Below are 20,246 nucleotides of genomic sequence, written 5' to 3'. Positions count from 1 at the left end.
TGGCTTAATAGAGGATTTAATTGGATGGACAGTCCCTCCCATGAGGGGTACCATTCGGATGGTACAAGGCAAAGAGTTGCTAGTGAGTATCTTTTGGTTGGTTCCTGTGTTGTCACGTTTCCCAATTGAGGTAGGGGTATAATAAAGATAATAATGCTTCAACGCGTTTAAATGCATGCCCTCTTGCGGTGACAATAAGCTCGATGTCAATTGAGCTAAAACTCATTAGGTAAAAAAATATAGATATCAAATTGAGAAAATTCGGATACCATAATAAACATTTAAACCAAACTCAATTGCCAAAATAGGAAAAAGAACTTAAATATCAAACGAGTGGCAGAAATAATAATAATACCATACAATGTAGTTTCAACTTTTTATATTGCTTGTTCTTGTAAAGCAAAATCAAAGGAGGAAGGCTCCAGAAATAATAATATCATATATCCGATTTTGATGTACACGTGGCAGAAACCCATTGCTCCTTCCAAATTTCTTGGGTCAATCTCGTGGCTATCCTCAATTCTAAGCTGGCTCCAGTGTAACCACTCTGAAAACACGGAGAGGAGCAGCAGCAACAAAACCAAGTAGATATTTCTTTCAATGGCTGGAATTGCTACTACTTGTTATTATTTGACCCTCTCTTCTACAAGGTAAACTTCTTTTCTTCTCAAATTTGCTCAATTTCGAAACCTGATATTTGGGTCTACTGTTTGGTTTCTGAGAAAATTAGAATGCTCCAATATTGAGCTTTATTTTGAGTTTGGAAAGACAAGTTTCTCGAAGAAATATACATATTGAGTGCTAAAATTGAAAATGTTCTACAGTAAAGATCACTGTGTTTACCAAGAAATGTGGGATCGGAGTAATTTGTTGTGTAAATTTTTGTTTGGATTCCTTAGAAAATGGACAAAAAAAAAAAACGAACATGAATTTTTGAGTTTTCCTATGTCTATGGGTTAGTGATCTTAGAATGTAGTAGTTTGTTCAATGCAGTTTGATTTTGCTCTATGCATGAACATTTTTGTTGGGATATTTGTACTTAATATCACAACTACTGTAGAAATTTAAATAAAAAAGAAGATATGAACATTGGAAGTAATGAATTGAGATGAGATTTCAGCACTAGGAAAACCTGGTTGGAATTAAAGACCAACTATGGAAGAGCCACACCTATCCGGAGAAGAAACTTAAGCATTAGAGCTGAAGTCAATTTTGTAAATGCTGAAGAAGCCAAAAAACTTATAGCTGTTGAGGGTTATGCCGTTGTCGACGTCCGCGATAAATCTCAGTTCGATCGAGCTCATATCAAATCATGTTATCATGTTCCCCTTTTCATTGAAAACACAGACAATGATCCTGGTGAAACCTCCTATCTCCATTCCTTCTAAACTCAGCTCATTTCTCAGTTTAAGTACTACATAACTTACATGTTGATCTGTTCTGTTTGTGCAGGCACAATTGTTAAGAGGACTTTGCACAATAACTTTTCAGGCTTATTCTTTGGGTTGCCATTTACAAAACTCAATCCTGAATTTGTACAGTCCGTGAAAAGTCAGTTTTCGCCCGAATCTAAATTGTTACTTGTATGTCAAGAGGGGCTGAGGTTAGTTCTTACCATGCTCTGGATATGCTTGATTTGCAATCTGGTTTATTAGTATACATCCGAATCCGATTCATTCTAGATCCGATTAAAGGCTATTCTGCATTGAATATACTCAACTGATGAATGGTCTGAATTTATTTCGATGCCCTTATCTTCATTTTAGCCTCAATGTGAGTAATCATTGATGGAACTGAACTTCTTTTTTCAATGTGAAGGTCTACTGCTGCTGCCAATAAATTGGAGCAAGCTGGTTTCCAGAATATAGCATGTATAACATCAGGGCTTCAAACTGTAAAACCAGGTTAAACATCAACCGCGTGCTGTTGTAATGACCATGCTTGTGATGTATGCAAGGAACAAAAACATGAAATGGTTCTTGTTTTTTGCAGGTACATTTGATTCCGTAGGTAAAGCTGAGTTGCAAGATGCTGGCAAAGCTGGTTTGGTGACAATTCAAGGCAAGATTTCGGCTGTGCTCGGAACTGTACTCATCTGTGCATATCTGTTTATAACTTTGTTCCCGGATCAAGCGGAGAAGCTGCTTCAGATGAGTCCTGTAAGGTAGCCCTTTGCGAGGAACCTTAAAGTTTTGTAGTTTTCACAGTGCCAATGCCAACAAGGGAATTCTAAACATGGAGTTTCGTCATTCACACTGTATATTTTATTTTGTTAAATCCTTTTCTTTTAAAGATGATTGCTCAAAAAATATGCTGAAAATTCAAGGTTGAGTATGAAAGAAATGATGGTGGTGAGATTTGTTAAAAAAGTATAGGTTGTCACAAGTTGAGTTCAATAGACGAAACTGAATACAAATATTAGTTAAATAGTATGTCGGTTTAGTCGCGTTTGATTATGAAATTCAATAATCAACTGACATAATCAAATAAACCGATCCTGCAATTGAGTTAATTTCCAAAATCAACTGAACCAAATTGATTAAATCGATTCCATACTTACTTCAATATTCTTTAGTTAGCTCATTTTGCTTTTTCAAGGGGTCGATAATAGATCTATATATTTATATATATAGCACTATCATTTTGAATCCTCGTTTCATTTTCTTACTTTTATCCGTCTAATCATTAGTTTTTGACGTGAAATATTAACTTGAATCTAACATATCAAAAAAAATAATTATTAATGCATATTTTTAAAAAAAATATCACATCAGATCCAAATTGACATTTAATGCCAAAGTTAATTGGCTAGAAGTACTTTAGTTCAAGGATTAAATTGAAACATTTTGAAGTTAGGGAACCAATTTAAAAATTAGTTTATAGTATGGAGGGTATCAAGTAAAACTAACCCAAGAGGAAATGGCAGTCAGGGGCTGGACTTGAATGGATATAAAGAAAGTTAGGCTGATTTGGACCTAATCGAAGTTGGATTAGAAATAAAGCCCAAAAAGGACCTCAAAATGGCTAAGATTCTTTTGGATTATTATGGCCGTGAATTTTCAGCCCTAGCTACTAGCTATTAAATATCTCTATCTTTCAACCTTTTTTCCCACTCTCTCTGGCTTTGTTTCTCTTCCTCATCTTCTCCCAAGCTAGGGTTACTCTTCTTCTTCCTTCTCTCTCTGGGCTTTTACATTCCTCTTTCTTGGGTTTTTAGGGTTCCTGAAACTCTTGCAGTCATTTGATTTTTTGGTTGGTATCTTTTTCCTTTGGATATGGATCTGTGATTTTTCATTAAAAGCAAAGTTCTCAAATGGATACTCGTAAAAGAGGAAGACGTGAAGCTGGGTTTAATGCTAATGGCGGCATCAAGAAATCTAAGCCAGGTTTGCCCCTCCCCTCCTTTTTTCTCTCTAATATGTGGTCTTTGTTCCTGTTAATATTCACCAGCTTGTTCAAGTGTTAATATAGAAGTAATTAATTATATAATTATTAGTAATTAAATTTCAATAACAGCTTAAATGAAGAATTAATAACGTGTAATTTTTTGGAGGTAATTTCAATAAAAGAGAAAAAGTAATTAATTAATGTTGTGCAACAGAAATGGAATCTTTATCAACTGGTGTAGGAAGCAAATCGAAGCCTTGCACCAAATTTTTCAGGTTAAAATTCTTATACCTACCTAAATAATAAATATTGGTGTTGTTCAGTTTATATTGTACTTAAATTCTGTTTTTTTAATAATTCATTTCTAATGCATATACTGTAAAGAATTTAACTTTATAAATTAGCCAATACTGATAGTTAAAAATTTGTGATTTTGCTAATCAAATGTGGGGTATTGAGCTATGACAGGTACATTACTGTTGTTTGATCATAATCAAGTTAGTGATTAACAGAGATCTGCTTGGTGAAAAAGGCAAATTATATCAAAGATGTATCATTTGTTTCAACTTATAAACTGTACCTAAGATTGAATTAAATGGTAAAAACTTTCAAAACCGGTACAGTTATCGAGTCCGATGGTAAGTTATAAATCGAAGCATGATGAAATTCAGGTATGATGTGTTTTTGTCAAAATTATGTCATTGGAGCTCTTTCATGTTTGATGTTGTTTTACTATTTTCTGGATGAAGGTTTTGTGGTTTGTTTTGTTGATCCGGTGATTGCAAACCCTAATAGAAAACATGACAGGGAACTAGTGTGGTCTGGTTCTTTTCGCTGTTATGCATTTAAGCTTTGATATATTTGCTGTGTGCTTGCTCTAGCTAGGTTTCTGGTCTACTGAATTTCTGGGTTTGACGTCTTATACCGGTGAAGTGTATGTATGTCATCTTCTAATGGTTTATATTTAGCTGATTCCTGTGTTGTTTTAATTGCAGTACTGCTGGTTGTCAATTTGGTGAGAGCTGCCATTTCCTGCACTATGTTCCTGGAGGTTACAATGCGGTGGCCCAGATGATGAACCTTGCACCAGCTGTTCCACCGGCTTCTAGAAATGTGACAGCAACAGCTGCAGTCCCGCATGGATCTGGCTCCCAAGTCAAAACTCGCTTATGCAACAAATTTAGTGGCCCTGAAGGTTGTAAGTATGGTGACAAATGTCATTTTGCACATGGAGAGTGGGAACTTGGCAAGCCTATTGCTCCATCTCAAGATGATCCCCGTTCCATGGCACCTCTTCCTGGTCGTATGGGCAGTCGGATGGAACCACCGCCCCCATCAGGTCCTGCTGCTACATTTGGTGCTTCAGCAACTGCAAAAATTAGTGTGGATGCTTCCCTTGCAGGAGCCATCATAGGGAAAGGTGGTGTGCACTCGAAACAGATATGTCGTCAAACAGGAGCAAAGCTATCTATTCGGGAGCATGAGTCAGATCCATCACTTAGGAACATCGAGCTTGAAGGATCATTTGAGCAAATTAAAGAAGCGAGTGCAATGGTTAGAGAACTAATCAGCAGCCTAGGTCCGGTTCCAGGTCCTGCCAAAACACCTGGTGCGCATGGTGGTCAAGGGCATCCAGGAAGCAACTACAAAACGAAGTTGTGCGACAATTTTGCAAAGGGAAGTTGCACGTTTGGAGAAAGATGTCACTTTGCACATGGTGCAGCGGAGTTGCGGAAGTCAGTAGTGTGAGGGCTTGCATTGGTTACTAGTGCATTCCAAGTAGTTAATAGCAGGAGATTCATGTAATGAAGTGTTGTATCAGATAGAGCCCTTGTTTAACATGCTAGCCGTTGAATTGCTGTGTTTTTACTGTTTGAGTTTTTTACTTAATTAGTCTCTTACTTCATGACTCTCAGGTTTGGTATCCGCAATTTTTCAGTATCTAATGTTGTTTTGTAAGCGTTTTGATTGGTAGGCCAAATAATCCAAGTTTATGCGTTGAAGTCCTTTTTTTTATTTTATTTTTTTTCTCTTTTACCAGACAATTCCATTTCATTAAGGAGATACTTGATTTGAGTCATTTCAGAGTAATCCTGTCGACTGCTGCATATTCTTTCAGTAATAAATCGGTGCAATCCGTTTTGCACCCATCAAAATTTCAAATCTGTATTAGTAGAATTCAAACTTTGGTTAACATTAAATTAATTGGTTAAATTGATTTAATTCGGTTAATTTGTCAATGACCGAACTTAGTTCGGTCAGAAGTCGGTTGATAATTTTTAAAATTTTGGATATTGATTAATTCGACTTGAAATTAGATAATTAACTGAATTAATTGAACTTAATAATTAATATTATGTGTTGATTATGTGTTAATCTCAAGACTTAATGTAGTGTGTTTAATTATGTAGTGTTTGAAAACATAAAATTTCAATTAATTTGGTTAACTTTCAAGACAAAAAGTATATATATATTTCAACTAATTTCAATCTATTCTTTTATATATTTTATACTTGTTTTAACCAAAACGCAGAAACATATAAATTCAATTCGGTTAATTCTTTTTGAAACTTTTTATTCGGTTAACAGTTAAAAATTATACAATTCAATTAATTCAGTTAATTCTAGCTCGGTTCGATTAATAACGAACCGACCATCTAGATACCCTACTAATTGAATTGAAAAATATTGAAGTTCAAATTCTTTTACTCGTAATAAATAATAATTTTTTATTGAAATTAATATTTCACATTTCAAATTTTTTAATATTAAATATCTATCTGTCTATCTATATATATATATATTAAATATTTACTCTCTTTTTTTAAAATTTTTGATAAATCTGAAATTACAGAACAAAATAAATTAAAATTAATTGATATTTGTTGACACCATTTTTTTTGATAAAACGGGATCGAATTGGATTTTGAAAACGAAAATTAAAATCGGGAGTCGCCACCGATCCTTTTTTATGAGGTGTGATCGGATCACCTCGAAAAGTGGTTGTTTTTAATAAACGATTTGATTTTATTAAAACAACGATTTTGGTCCACGAAATTCAGAAAAACGGGTTCGGGAGTCGGTTACGTACGAGGAAGGATTAGCACCCTCGTAACGCCCAAAAAATTGGTACCTAGTTGATTAGTTAATGTCTTGATGTCAAGAATTAAAAAACTTTGAAGAATTTTAAAAATACGATCCTTGTATTAAAATGTTGAAAATTTTTGGGAAAAGAAGCATATTTCACGTTAATCGAGAAAAAAAAAGTATCATATCCAGTAAGTTAGGACATAATGTCTCGAATTCCCGATACGCGAATGAATGTCAAAATTTACTTATTTAAAAGATATTTAGCTATCTCAAAAAAAAAGGGTCACGACCAGTAAGTTAGGACACAATTTTTTTAATTCCCGAGATTGTTTAAAACTTGAGTTTGAAAATATTCACGCATTTAGATTTATTGTGAAAATCGAAACCCAGTAAGTAAGGGCACGACTTTCTCAAATCTAAATGCAAAATACTGCCTTTATTATTTTTTAGAAAAAAATTCTCATATCGGGAAAACAACATGTCATATCCAATACGTTAGGACACAACGTATTGAATTCCTGATAATGAGTTTTTTATTATATATATATTTAAAAGAGTAATCTCGATTATTTAGATTCAACGAAGAAAATCGGAACCCAATACGTTAGGGCTCGATTCTCTCGAAGATCCTAAATATCGAGTATTACTTATATTTTTAAATTTTTTTTTTGAATCTAGGTAAAAATTGACGTAATGGAATGACAATTATGATGATGTAAGCAAAATAATACAAGCAAGGGCTACAAAATAAAATAAATACAAAGACAAACTAGTATAGTACACAATCGCAAGCATATAAGCAATAAAATTAAAACATTCTTTCAAAACAAATAATGAAAATATAAATAAAGAAATAAACAAAGAAAATGTATAAAACTATAAAATATAAAAGATATATATATGTGTATATACATAAAATTATAGAAATATGAAAAATATATGTATGTACATATTTTAAAATTATTATATAAAATATATATATAAGTAAGCATATACATATATACGTATGTAACTATCATAAAATATAAAAGTATATATATATATATAGGTATATATATGAATCATAAAATATAAAGAACATATATAAAATACATATCTAAAAATATGAAGAACATGTAAGTATATATATATTTATGAAAATAAAATACATATATAGACATGTATATAGATATGTATAAAAATTATGAAATATAAAATATATATAGGTACGTATATGTATATATAGATAGATTATAAAATATGCATATTATATATATTATATAAAAACACATGTATGTATATATAACGAAAATTTCAAATTTAAAAAATATAATGAGCAAATAACAATAACAATAATTAATAATAACAGTAATAATATGAAATTTATTAAGAAAGTAAACAAATAACCAAAAGGACTAAATTAAACTTTAAAACAAAAGTGGGGGTTTAAATCTACAAATAAATAAGGGGAAAGGACTATTCTGAACACGCGCAAGACATGGAGGGACTAAAAAGGCAATTTGTACTTTTCCTTTAAAACGACGTGATTTCAGAAGGGACTAAATTAAAAAACGAAAAAAATCATAGGGAGAAATTAAAAAAAAACTAAAAGACTTGATTATAAAACCATTAAAAAGCGGAAGGGCTAAAAGTACAATTAGCCCATCTCTTGAAAACACGCGGATCCCCCTGGAACGGGTCGGGTCGGCCAACGGGTCAGGTCAAAACGGCGCCGCTTTGGTGCCTGAGAAGGCTACCCAAAACGACGTCGTTTTGGAAACCTATTTAAGCTAAAATGTTTTCAAAAATTTCATTATTCCCACTTTTCAGAAAAGAAAAAAAAATTCAAAAAACACTCTTCCCCCACTCCAGAAATCGGCCAAGGTCCAGCCAAGGAACCGATCGTTGACCGCCGACGATCGACCGGTCAGTCATCGCGTGGCCATTACCATACACACCGGTAGGAAAGCTAAAAAGCCTCTATTTTTCTTCCGACGCACTCCTTCGGGCCTCTGAACACTCCGGTGACGGCAAATAGAGGTAAACTCTTCCCTTTTCTTATTATTTCGAAATAAAAAGAAAGAAAATAAAAGCCAAAAAATCACCTTAAAAACTTCTGTTTTTTATTTCTTTTTTTATTTTTTTTCCAAAATCTCCCTTTTTACAGATGCAAAGATCGGTCTCTTTAAAACCGATTTCCCCCTTACAATCGGTTTACAATCGGTTTTTATATCGAAATAAAAAAAATCCTATCCCCTCTACTTGTGTTGTGCTTTGCTTTCTCTTTATTGTTTGCAGGTAACTGATGTTGATGGAGCAGGTGGGCGACGGTGACAGGCGGGGGCAATATCAGAGGGCAGGGCAAGTGGACGTGTGGCGCTAGGCTAGGGCTTCAGAAAACTAAAACCCTAGTTTGACTATTGGGAATTTGGGTATTGGGCCTGTTTGGGCTTGGGTTTTGGTATTATAATTGGGTTCTGGGTTTTGGGTATTGGGTTTGTAATTGGGCCCTGGGTCAAAAATTGGGCCCTACAGCTGCCCCTCTTTGCTCATTGTCGTGTAACGAGAATAGAGTAAAGACATCAAAAGGGACCAATTTTTGCTCGGTGTTGCTGAATCTTGACGTCTTCTGGCACTTCTCTTTCTCAAGTAGTTTTACTCCAGTCCACGGTGTCGTGTTGCTTCAATCCACTCCACTGCACTTCAGAGAGATCTGACTTGTAGCTTCAATCTTCTTTGCAGCAACTTCAGGGGGACTAGATTCGTGGTTTTAGTCTGTTCCACTGCAACATCAGGGAGATAAGATTTGCTATGATAGATTTAATTCGACCTATTGCAACTTCAGAGGTATAGGATTTATCATTTTAATCCGCTCCACTGCAACTTCAGGGAGATAAGATTAGTAGCTTCAATCTGCTCCATTTTAACTTCAGGGAGATAAAGTTTGTTATCTCCAGTCTGCTCCACTGCAACTTTAGGGAGATAAGACTTGTCATGGTGTGATCCGCTCTACTGCAAAATTAGAGAGATAAGATCTGTCATTTTAATCCGCTTCACTGCAACTTCAGGAAGATAGGATTGATTTCTTCAATCTATTCCACTGCAACTTCAGGGAGATAAGATTGGATGCGATCTGCTCTACTGCAACTTCAGAGAGATAAGATCTGTGGTTTTAATCCACTTCACTGCAACATAAGGGAGATAGGACTACTAACTTCAATCTACTCCACTGCAACTTCAGGGAGATAAGATTGGATGCGAACTGCTCTACGGCAACTTTAGAGATAAGATCATCATCTTGATCTACTTGGCGCCAATCTGAAAGACAAGATCTGATGCTTTCAGTCTTAACGCTGGGGAGATAAGATTCGTTGTTTTCCGATCTGCTTCGCTGCCAGTACAGGAAGGCAAGATCTGCTATCTTCAGTTTGCTTTGCTACAAACTATGGTGTCTTCAATCTGCTTCACTGTTAGTACATGAAGGTAAGATCTGCTATCTTCAGTCTGCTCTGCTGTCAGTACAGGAAGGCAAGGCTGGTGTCTTCGATCTACTTTGATGCCAGTATAGGAAGACAAGATCTGCTATCTTCAGTCTGCTTTACTGAAAACTATGGTATCTTCGATCTGCTTCATTGTCAGTATAGGAAGGTAAGATCTGCTATCTTCGATCTACTTCGCTGCCAATACAGGAAGATAAGATCTACTATTTTTTATCTACTTCGCTACCAATACAGGAAGACAAGATCTGCTATCTTTGATCTACTTCACTGCCAATACAGGAAGACAAGATCTGCTATTTTCAGTCTGCTTTATTGCAAACTATAGTATCTTCGATCTGCTTCACTGTCAGTATAGAAAAGCAAGATCTGCTATATTCGATCTACTTCGCTGCCAATACAGGAAGAAAAGATCTGCTATCTTCGATCTACTTTGCTGCCAATATAGAAAGACGAGATCTGCTATCTTCGATCTACTTCGCTGCCAATACAGGAAGACAAGGTCTGCTATCTTCAGTTTGCTCCGCTGTCAATACAGGAAGGCAAGGCTGGTGTCTTCGATCTGCTTCGCTATCGGTACAAGAAGGCATGATCTGCTATCTTTAGTCTGTTCCGCTGTCAATACAGGAAGACAAGGCTGGTGTCTTCGATCTGCTTTGCTGCCAGTACAGGAAGGCAAGATCTGCTATCTTTAGTCTGCTTTACTGAAAACTATGGTATCTTCGATCTGCTTCACTGTCAGTATAGGAAGGCAAGATCTGCTATCTTCGATCTACTTCACTGCCAATACAGGAAGATAAGATCTGTTATTTTCGATCTACTTCGCTGCCAATATAGAAAGACAAGATCTGCTATCTTCGATCTACTTTACTGCCAATACAGGAAGACAAGATCTGCTATCTTCAGTCTGCTTTATTGCAAACTATAGTATCTTTGATCTGCTTCACTGTCAGTACAGAAAAGTAAGATCTACTATTTTTGATCTACTTCGCTGCCAATACAGGAAGACAAGATCTGCTATCTTCGATCTACTTTGCTGCCAATATAGGAAGACGAGATCTGCTATCTTCGATCTACTTCGCTGCCAATATAGGAAGACAAGGTCTGCTATCTTGATCTGCTCATTGTCGATCAGAGGAAGGCAAAGTGGTATCTTCGATCCGCTTCATTTGTCGATCAGGGAGGGCAAGATCTGCTATCTTCATTGATCTGTTCTCTGGAGAACATGACCTGTATGTTCTATTTTATAAACCTAATTGTGCCTAGTGATTAGGATGACATGATCAGAATGAATCAACTGCTCCTAACTAGACGCGTATAAATGACATTTGCAGAATGTCATGAAGATGATTCCTTAATGTTTGAGTTATTATTCCTCGTTCTTCATCAAGGTTTCATTACTAACACGTCAGAATGCTATCTTGCTCGACTGGTAACACTCATTTCTTACTTAATCGGATTACCCCCACTGTAATCTCCAGAGTTCTATCCGCTGTAATCTTCAAGGTTAAGTCCACTGTAATTTTAGGACACCATCTTCTTCTCACTTGGATATCACTGCTTGTCACCTACATGATATCTTGTCATTTTGTTCTATCAATGTTTGGACAACAAAATCTGAAAGGATAGTCTGAATTTAGACTTTTCCTTCTTAGACATTTCAACCTTTGAACTTGGTGTGTTCTAAACAATAGTCCTGTTTTAGGTTCCTATATCATTTAAAAACTTCTAGAGTAAATATGCAAAACTTCCATTGTGAAAGTATTATTAGTCCATTAATCATTATTCCAATGCAACATGCTTGCAAAAGGATCATAACCATGGATAAAAATAAAATTGATTTGGAAGCATAACTTGAAATGAATAAATTATCAAGAATAAAAGAGGAATTGATTGGGAACACGTATTTTGAGAAAGAAGTATTCCAAGAATAACAAATTCAATATATAAATAGTATGAAGGTTAGGTGCCCCAGATATCGCAGCTTGAACTTCTCTGTACAAACTTTCTGAAGATCTTTCTGAGTTTGACATGTGTTTAGGAGATCTACTGGACTTTGTCGATGCCTCAAGATGTTGCCTACCCTTTCTTGTTGATTTAGGTATAGCAAGATAATCACATGCCCCGATCTGATCAAAATTTGAGCTGCTTTGATCACCTCATGCCCCAATTTGATCCAAAATTTGAGCCGCTCTTTTCGGGTTTTCAACTCAAATCCCTTTTGGTCTCAAGGCGCCCTTTGCAGGTTTTTACCTTGGCCTCTCCTTTTCTTTTTTTCTTTTTTCTTTTCTCTTCTTCTTTCTTTTTCTTTTTCTCTTTTTTTCCTCTTTTTTTATATTTTTTATTGAATCTGAACTCATAGGATTAGGCATGTCCTTGTTATCCCTTCCGATCAAGATTGACGCTTTTCCAGATAAGGCCTTTCACATAAGGTTCTTCCCAGCTTGGCATGAAGTTCTTTTGCATGGGGAAGATCTTCTTCAATACCAGACCCCTCTCGTGAAATCATCTAGGGCAAACTCTTCTCCTTCTTCTTCTTTCTCTTCTTTTTTTTGGGCGATATGACATTAATCGTGAACAGACTACAAACTTTTGATATTGTGCTGTTGTTCAAATTTAGTGCGTTGTCGGATATGATCCTTTTTGGCATTCTATACCGACATATATATTTTTCAAGAATTTGCTGACTGTCGACTTTGTGACATTGGCACATGAAGCGGCTTCTACCTACGAAGATAAATTGATGACCATCAGAATCTTTTGGCGAGATTGACCAAATGACCTTCATGGACTCCATTGATTCTTTGTAAGGTAGGATCTTATTCTACCATCCTCAACAAGTCTGGAGATAGGCTACAATCTATGTCACCTTCAAAGTCATGAGATCCCTCTAAACACATGTCTCACTCAAAAGGAGATTCTGAGTCTGTAGCAGCGTCACTCATGTCGTTGATATCCAAGGACCTATTGTAGGTGCAAAAGAATATACAAAGAATGTATGAATTTAAGAAAAATTATCTGTACAGTATGATTATGAATGAAAGGTTGATTTGGAAGAAAAAGAATGAAAGAATAATTATTCATAAAGAATGAAAGAATATTGACTCAAAAATGATCGCAAAGATATATTTCATTAAAATAACGACGTTCAGACATGAGCCTATTTCGCAAAAGAGTTCTTGTTGCCTCTAGGCTGAAAGCAACAAGTGTGTTCTGAATATTACTCTAAGTAGACTCTAAATACTACAGGGTCTCTTCTGCTGTCCCATTATTTAGAACACTCCCAGGTTTATAAGAGCGAATATCTCATAAGGTCTCTTCTTCAATTTCTTTTTCACAAATAGCATTGATGTGAACATTTCTCAACTTCTTCATGCATTGTATTCACTCTATTATCAATCATGATTGGGTAGCGAATTTCTGCACTAGATAAATCATCCAATTTGACAATGCCCATACTGATAAGCCTTTCAACCACTTTTTTAAAGGTAATGCAATTTTCTATGGAATGCCCCGTAATTCCCGCATGATAATCGCATTGTGCATTCGCATCGTACCATTTGGGGTACGACGGTTGTGGGGGTTTTGAGTAGAAAGGGGATATTACATGCACATCAAACAGATTCTGCTATAACTCCTTATACGTCACCGAGATGGGTGTGAACTGGAGTCTTTCTGTGTTTGGCCTCGAGTTAGATTATTGCTTTGAGAGGCCTTGATAGCTAGCTGCTACCGTCCTTGGCTGGCCTACAGTGACTACTTTTGAATACCCTTTATTATACAAGCTCAGGTTGCTCACTTCATTTTCTTTGTGCTTTGGGGTTGATCTTTTGGCACTTTTCCCCACATCTATCTTCCCACTTCTTATGGCATTTTCAATCATCTCGCCAGACATCACTACATCTGAGAAGCTCATGGTAGCACTTTCTAACATATGGTTAATGAACGGTGCTTTCAGAGTGTTGATGAAAAGCATTATGGTTTCTTTCTCCAAAAGAGGTGACTGAACTTGTGTCGCTACCTCTCTCCATCTTTAGGCATATTGTCTGAAGCTCTCACTTGGCTTCTTTTCCATATTCTGCAGTGTAATTCTGTCAGGTGTCATGTCTGTTACATGGCTGTATTACTTCATAAAAGTCTGTGCCAAGTCCTTCTATGAGTGGATGTCGGCACGGCTCAACTAGTTGTACCATTTGGCAACCGACCCGGTCAAACTATCTTGGAAGTAATGAATTAACAATTGATCATTGTTGATGTATCCTGTCATCCTTCGACAGAACATAGTGACATGAGCCTCAGGGCAACTAGTCCCGTTATACTTCTTAAACTCCGGCATTTTAAATTTGGGAGGGAGCACCAAATCTGGTACCAAGCTCAAATCTTTAGCGTCCATTCCTCGATGGTAATCGGCATTTTCCATGGCTTTAAACTTCTCCTCTAGCTACTTACACCGGTCTTCTAGTTGTTTTGGCAGGTCCGCTATTGCATTCTCTATTTCTGCTACGTCGTCGAGATCAGGAACTACAGGATTGGTATGATTATCCCCGGGATTAGAACCCGAGCCTGTTGGAAAGTTCATCGATGCCGGGGCACCGACTTGGTATTGAAATCTAATGGTGACAGGTACCCTTTTTGGGTACACCTCTGGTTGCGCCTGGATATTAGTTGGGGCGAAACCTGGAAGATAGGCAGGGTCTTCGTGATCATCTCCAGAATTTACCACAAGGTTCTTTCCCTTATCATGCCCCCCAGCCATTAACTGCTTTAAATGACTCAATAAATCTCTTTGGGATTCTTCCATGTCTAGCTGCTTTAGCTAGCTTTTCTTGCATCTAATCTTGCATCTCCTTTTGCAATTGTTCCAGTCTTTCTAATCTCTGGTCCATTGCTTTAGTTTTACGACGGGTACCGTAGTGATATCTAGTTGGCAAATTTTTTTGGTTTCCAGGGTAACTGTAATAATTTTAATTAATTAGGGTCATTTTGTAAAAATCTAATGCATATGATGCAATGTAATGCAAATGCATGAAATGAATGCAAAAAGAGACGTTGATTCTTGGTTCAATTCTATTAGAACAACTTTACTAGAAAACAAATCTCTTTACATAAAGCGGATATATATACGGCTTTGCCCTCATAGACGGAGACATTCGATCCTCTTCTTTATTCGAGCGTTAAGATAAATCTCACGAACTCCTTAAAAGGGACATCTCTTCTATCTCCTTTTTGCTTTATCTGGGCCGCGACTCGTTACTTATTCATCGTCGTGATGCTCGTTGGCTCCTCTTTAAGAAAGTTCAGCGGCTCTCGAATAATCTTTGTCATCTTGAATCCTCGGGCAACAGAGCAATAGTCGTGTAGTCATCCATTAAACTATCACGTTTTCTTGGACCATATTCGGACAACCGTATTATCATCCACTTTATCAAGAAACCCATTTTCTTATGACAAACTTTCTATTTAACAACTGAACGTGAATCAACGCCTCTTTTTTTATGATGAAAATGCAATGCAATCATAACAAAAAAGAAAACAGGTTAGTACAAAGCAAAAGCAAGCAAGAATAAATAAAACACTTATTCAGGTGACTACTAGGGGTTTGAAGTGGTTCTACCTAGGGTGGGCTCCTAAGGTCTTCTACATGTGGTTTTGGTTCTAAAGCAAAGGTACCCGAACCAGTAGATTCCTCGATTCTCACCCATTATAGGCTCATATGGATCGAGTTTGGTTTAGGGGAATACATTTCCCTATGACTGCACGGAGATGTAAATCTCACGAAGACATAAGTACAAATGTATCCTGAAAGCGATCCACTATCCTGCACGGAGGTGAAAACCTCACGAAGGAGTAGCTTCTCACTCCCACTTGAAAAGGGTGTGACCAAAGGTCATGCCATGTAATGTGCAGAAAGATACCAAAATTTAAACCAACACAGCAATTATAAACCACAACAATGAAAATTGTAATAATGTTGAATGAAATGCAATGAAAGGATGATATATTTAAATCAAGTTTTCAATTTTCAACAAAAAGACAAAAAGTAATCAACTTGTGGCTCGACTCACTTATTTTGGATCCCCAGTGGAGTCGCCAAGCTGTTGACACCATTTTTTTGATAAAACGGGGTCGACTTGGATTTTGAAAACAAAAATTAAAATGGGAGTCGCCACCGATCCTTTTTGATGAGGTGTGATCGGATCACCTCGAAAAGTGGTTGTTTTTAATAAACGATTTGATTTTATTAAAACAACGATTTTGGTCTACGAAATTCAGAAAAACGGGTTCGGGATTCGGTTACGTACGAGGAAGGATTAACACCCTCGTACCGCCCAAAAAATTGGTACCTAGTTGATTAGTTAATGTCTTGATGTCAAGAATTAAAAACATTTGAAGAATTTTAAAAATACGATCCTTGTATTAAAATGTTGAAAATTTTTGGGAAAAGAAGCATATTTCACGTTAATCGAGAAAAAAAAAGTATCATATCCAGTAAGTTAGGACGCAATGTCTCGAATTCCCAATACGCGAATGAATGTCAAAATTTACTTATTTAAAAGATATTTAGCTATCTCGAAAAAAAAAGGGTCACGATCAGTAAGTTAGGACACAATTTTTTTAATTCCCGAGATCGTTTAAAACTTGAGTTTGAAAATATTCACGTATTTAGATTTATTGTGAAAATCGAAACCCAGTAAGTTAGGGCACGACTTTCTCAAATCTAAATGCAAAATACTGCCTTTATTATTTTTTAGAAAAAATTCTCATATCGGGAAAACAACATGTCATATCCAATACGTTAGGATACAACGTATTGAATTCTCGATAATGAGTTTTTTTATTATATATATATTTAAAAGAGTAATCTCGATTATTTAGATTCAACGAAGAAAATCGGAACCCAATACGTTAGGGCTCGATTCTCTCGAAGATCCCAAATATCGAGTATTACTTATATTTTTAAAATTTTTTTTTTTTTGAATCTAGGTAAAAATTGACGTAATGGAATGACAATTATGATGATGTAAACAAAATAATACAAGCAAGGGCTACAAAATAAAATAAATACAAAGACAAACTAATATAGTACACAATCGCAAGCATATAAGCAATAAAATTAAAACATTCTTTCAAAACAAATAATAAAAATATAAATAAAGAAATAAACAAAGAAAATGTATAAAACTATAAAACTACAAAATATATATATGTATATACATAAAATTATGGAAATATGAAAATATATGTATTTACATATTTTAAAATTATTATATAAAATATATATATATATAAGTAAGCATATACATATATACATATGTAACTATCATAAAATATAAAAAGTATATATATAGGTATATATATGAATCATAAAATATAAAGAACATATATAAAATACATATCTAAAAATATGAAGAACATGTAAGTATATATATATTTATGAAAATAAAATACATATATAGACATGTATATAGATATGTATAAAAATTATAAAATATAAATATATATATAGGTACGTATATGTATATATAGATAGATTATAAAATATGCATATTATATATATTATATAAAAACACATGTATGTATATATAACTGAAAATTTCAAATTTAAAAATATAATGAGCAAATAACAATAACAATAATTAATAATAACAGTAATAATATGAAATTTATTAAGAAAGTAAACAAATAACCAAAAGGACTAAATTAAACTTTAAAACGAAAGTGGGGGTTTAAATCTGCAAATAAATAAGGGGAAAGGACTATTCTGAACACGCGCAAAGCATGGAGGGACTAAAAGGCAATTTGTCCTTCTCCTTTAAAATGACGTGGTTTCAGAAGGGACTAAATTAAAAAACGAAAAAAATCATAGGGAGAAATTAAAAAAAAACTAAAAGACTTGATTATAAAACCATTAAAAAGCGGAAGGGCTAAAAGTGCAATTAGCCCATCCCTTGAAAACATGCGGATCCCCCTGGAGCGGGTCTGGTCGACCAACGGGTCAGGTCAAAACAACGCCGCTTTGGTGCCTGAGAAGGCTGCCCAAAACGACGTCGTTTTGGAAGCCTATTTAAGCTAAAATTTTTTCAAAAATTTCATTCTTCCCACTTTTCAGAAAAGAAAAAGAAATTTTCAAAAAACACTCTCCCCTGCTCCAGAAATCGGCCAAGGTCCAGCCAAGGAAGTGGTCGTCGGCTGCAGCGCCGGCCGCCGATCATCGGCGCCGGCGCCGCCATACACGGCGGCTAAAAAGCTAAAAAGCCTCCCGTTTTCTTCCGACGCACTCCTTGGGACCTCCGAACACTCCGATGACGGCGAATAGAGGTAAACTCTTCCCTTTTCTTATTATTTCTAAATAAAAAAAAAGAAAATAAAAGCCAAAAAATCACCTTAAAAACTTCTGCTTTTTATTTCTTTTTTTAATTTTTCTTTTTTCCAAAATCTCCCCTTTTACAGATGTAAAGATCAGTCTCTTTAAAACTGATTTTCCCCCATTACAATCTGTTTACAATCGATTTTTATACCGGAATAAAAAAACAAAATCCTATCCCCTCCACTTGTGCTGTGCTTTGCTTTCTCTTTATTGTTTGCAGGTAACTGATGTTGATGGAGCAGGTGGGCGACGGTGACAGGCGGCGGCAATGTCAGAGGGCAGGGCAAGTGGACATGCGGCGCTAGGCTAGGGTTTCAGTTAGTTTGACTATTGAGAATTTGTGTATTGGGCCTGGTTGGGCTTAAGTTTGGGTATTGTAATTAAGTTCTAGGTTTTGGGTTTGTAATTGACCCTGGGTCAAAAACTGGGCCCTACAATATTGATATGCATCCCTACTAATAGAAAAACAGTAATATCATTATATCTTTATGACTCTTATAATTTTACATTTCATTTTTGGAATAATAAGTTCACATTATTGATAGAATGGTCTTTGTTCTCTTGTCAAATTACTACATTCTAACAGGCCTGTAAATTATCACACCATTTAGTTTAATAGCTTCCATTTTGAGTCAATAATATGATATAATTAATTAAATTTTTAGTACAATTGTAATTTAAACCTAATTATATGTGGATGAGGTAAATAGCCAATCAATAATATTTAATTTGCTATAGTAAAAATTGCACAAATAAATTGTAACAATTGGCCATACTTAAATTTTTTAAGCTTCGAAACAAGGATCAACAATGAGAAGATAACGGCGGGAGTTGGAAGGGGGAGAGGGGAGAGGGGAGAGGGGAGAGGAGAAGGTTGGAGAATGCCAAGTTAATAGATTATTCATGTGGTCAGCTAATTGATAAAATGTTAGCTGTCAAAGTGAGTGACCAAAAGCGATCACCTATCGAAAACTTTGCTTTAATTCCCTAAAAACATACAAATTTAATTTACTCATTCAATAAAAGTTGATTTTTGTTGAAGTTAATGTCTATGCGTTATCATAACCATTAGGCTCAAGCTTCATGCAAAAACCTTGTTTCAGACTATGAAGCTCAATATTTGATTTCTATCATAACATAACTGCATCATGTTTTGCATTACTTATTTCCTTTAATAAAACAAGAAAAAAGGGATTAACTGGTAGTCCCTCCAGTACCATATCCATGGGGATTTCCTTCCACTCGAGTATTATGTGATTTGGCCCCTCCCACACCAAGATTTGACCCAATAGGATGGGCAGCAGCAGTACCCTCAACCACTTGCCCTGCAGGCTGCCCACTCCCATGTCCAGGCAACGCCGACATCTGATGAGCTCCAGTGGATTGTCCACGTTCCCCTGTGGTGGAATAAGAGTGAGTCCCAGTTGCTTTGTAAGTACCAGTTCCCGTTGCGGTGAATCCGCCCTCCGCTCCGGCTTGTTTCGCCGCCGCATTATGCTGACGAGCCTCTAGTTTGTTAAGCTCCGCCTGGTGGATCCTCTCCTCTTTCCTTTCCTTGGCAATTTGTTTCTCCATTTGGTCATTGCTTCTTGCTTTCTCCACCTGCACCATAATCCAAATTAGAATAAGTTTTTGGTGTATAAAATACAAGGAGAAGGAAATGAAAGGACCACCTTCTCTTCCATGGTAGCCTTGGTCTTTTCCAAGCCAGATTTGGCCGAAGCCGCGACGTTGGCTGCTTTTTCCTTCATGGACTGCATTTTTCTTTTCTTCTTCAATGGATCAAACTTGTCAAAATGAACATGGTTTTTTGCAGCTTTATCGTTTTTCAATTAAATAGAAGCAAAGGGGGATGTGGGTTTCTGCCACTTATTGCTAAAAATTACGCGTGGCACTTACTGAGATGTCTTTTTCTAAGGTGCTGC

The 20,246-nt window shown here is 35.8% G+C and overlaps 3 protein-coding genes across 3 annotated transcripts; 2 read left to right on the top strand and 1 right to left on the bottom strand.

The window, feature by feature from the left end:
- Positions 1–484: 484 nt before the first annotated feature.
- LOC105786185 (rhodanese-like domain-containing protein 9, chloroplastic) lies at positions 485–2,292 on the top strand. The gene is made up of 5 exons (XM_012612520.2): positions 485–650; positions 1,121–1,359; positions 1,453–1,603; positions 1,819–1,904; positions 1,993–2,292. The coding sequence occupies exons 1-5, from the start codon at positions 601–603 to the stop codon at positions 2,166–2,168; spliced, it is 702 nt and encodes a 233-aa protein (XP_012467974.1). The 5' UTR covers positions 485–600; the 3' UTR covers positions 2,169–2,292.
- An 802-nt stretch (positions 2,293–3,094) lies between these two features.
- On the top strand, positions 3,095–5,403 carry LOC105786184 (zinc finger CCCH domain-containing protein 14). The gene is made up of 3 exons (XM_012612519.2): positions 3,095–3,386; positions 3,602–3,662; positions 4,383–5,403. The coding sequence occupies exons 1-3, from the start codon at positions 3,314–3,316 to the stop codon at positions 5,134–5,136; spliced, it is 888 nt and encodes a 295-aa protein (XP_012467973.1). The 5' UTR covers positions 3,095–3,313; the 3' UTR covers positions 5,137–5,403.
- A 13,846-nt stretch (positions 5,404–19,249) lies between these two features.
- On the bottom strand, positions 19,250–20,152 carry LOC105786182 (late embryogenesis abundant protein 46). Its single transcript, XM_012612517.2, has 2 exons — positions 19,995–20,152; positions 19,250–19,923 (listed from the first exon to the last, which is right to left on the bottom strand). The coding sequence occupies exons 1-2, from the start codon at positions 20,079–20,081 to the stop codon at positions 19,516–19,518; spliced, it is 495 nt and encodes a 164-aa protein (XP_012467971.1). The 5' UTR covers positions 20,082–20,152; the 3' UTR covers positions 19,250–19,515.
- Positions 20,153–20,246: the final 94 nt, after the last annotated feature.

Source organism: Gossypium raimondii, chromosome 1, assembly GCF_025698545.1.
Source record: "Gossypium raimondii isolate GPD5lz chromosome 1, ASM2569854v1, whole genome shotgun sequence".
Lineage (NCBI taxonomy): Eukaryota > Viridiplantae > Streptophyta > Magnoliopsida > Malvales > Malvaceae > Gossypium > Gossypium raimondii.
Note: the sequence above shows the minus strand (reverse complement) of the source record. Positions and strands in the feature narration are given on the sequence as shown.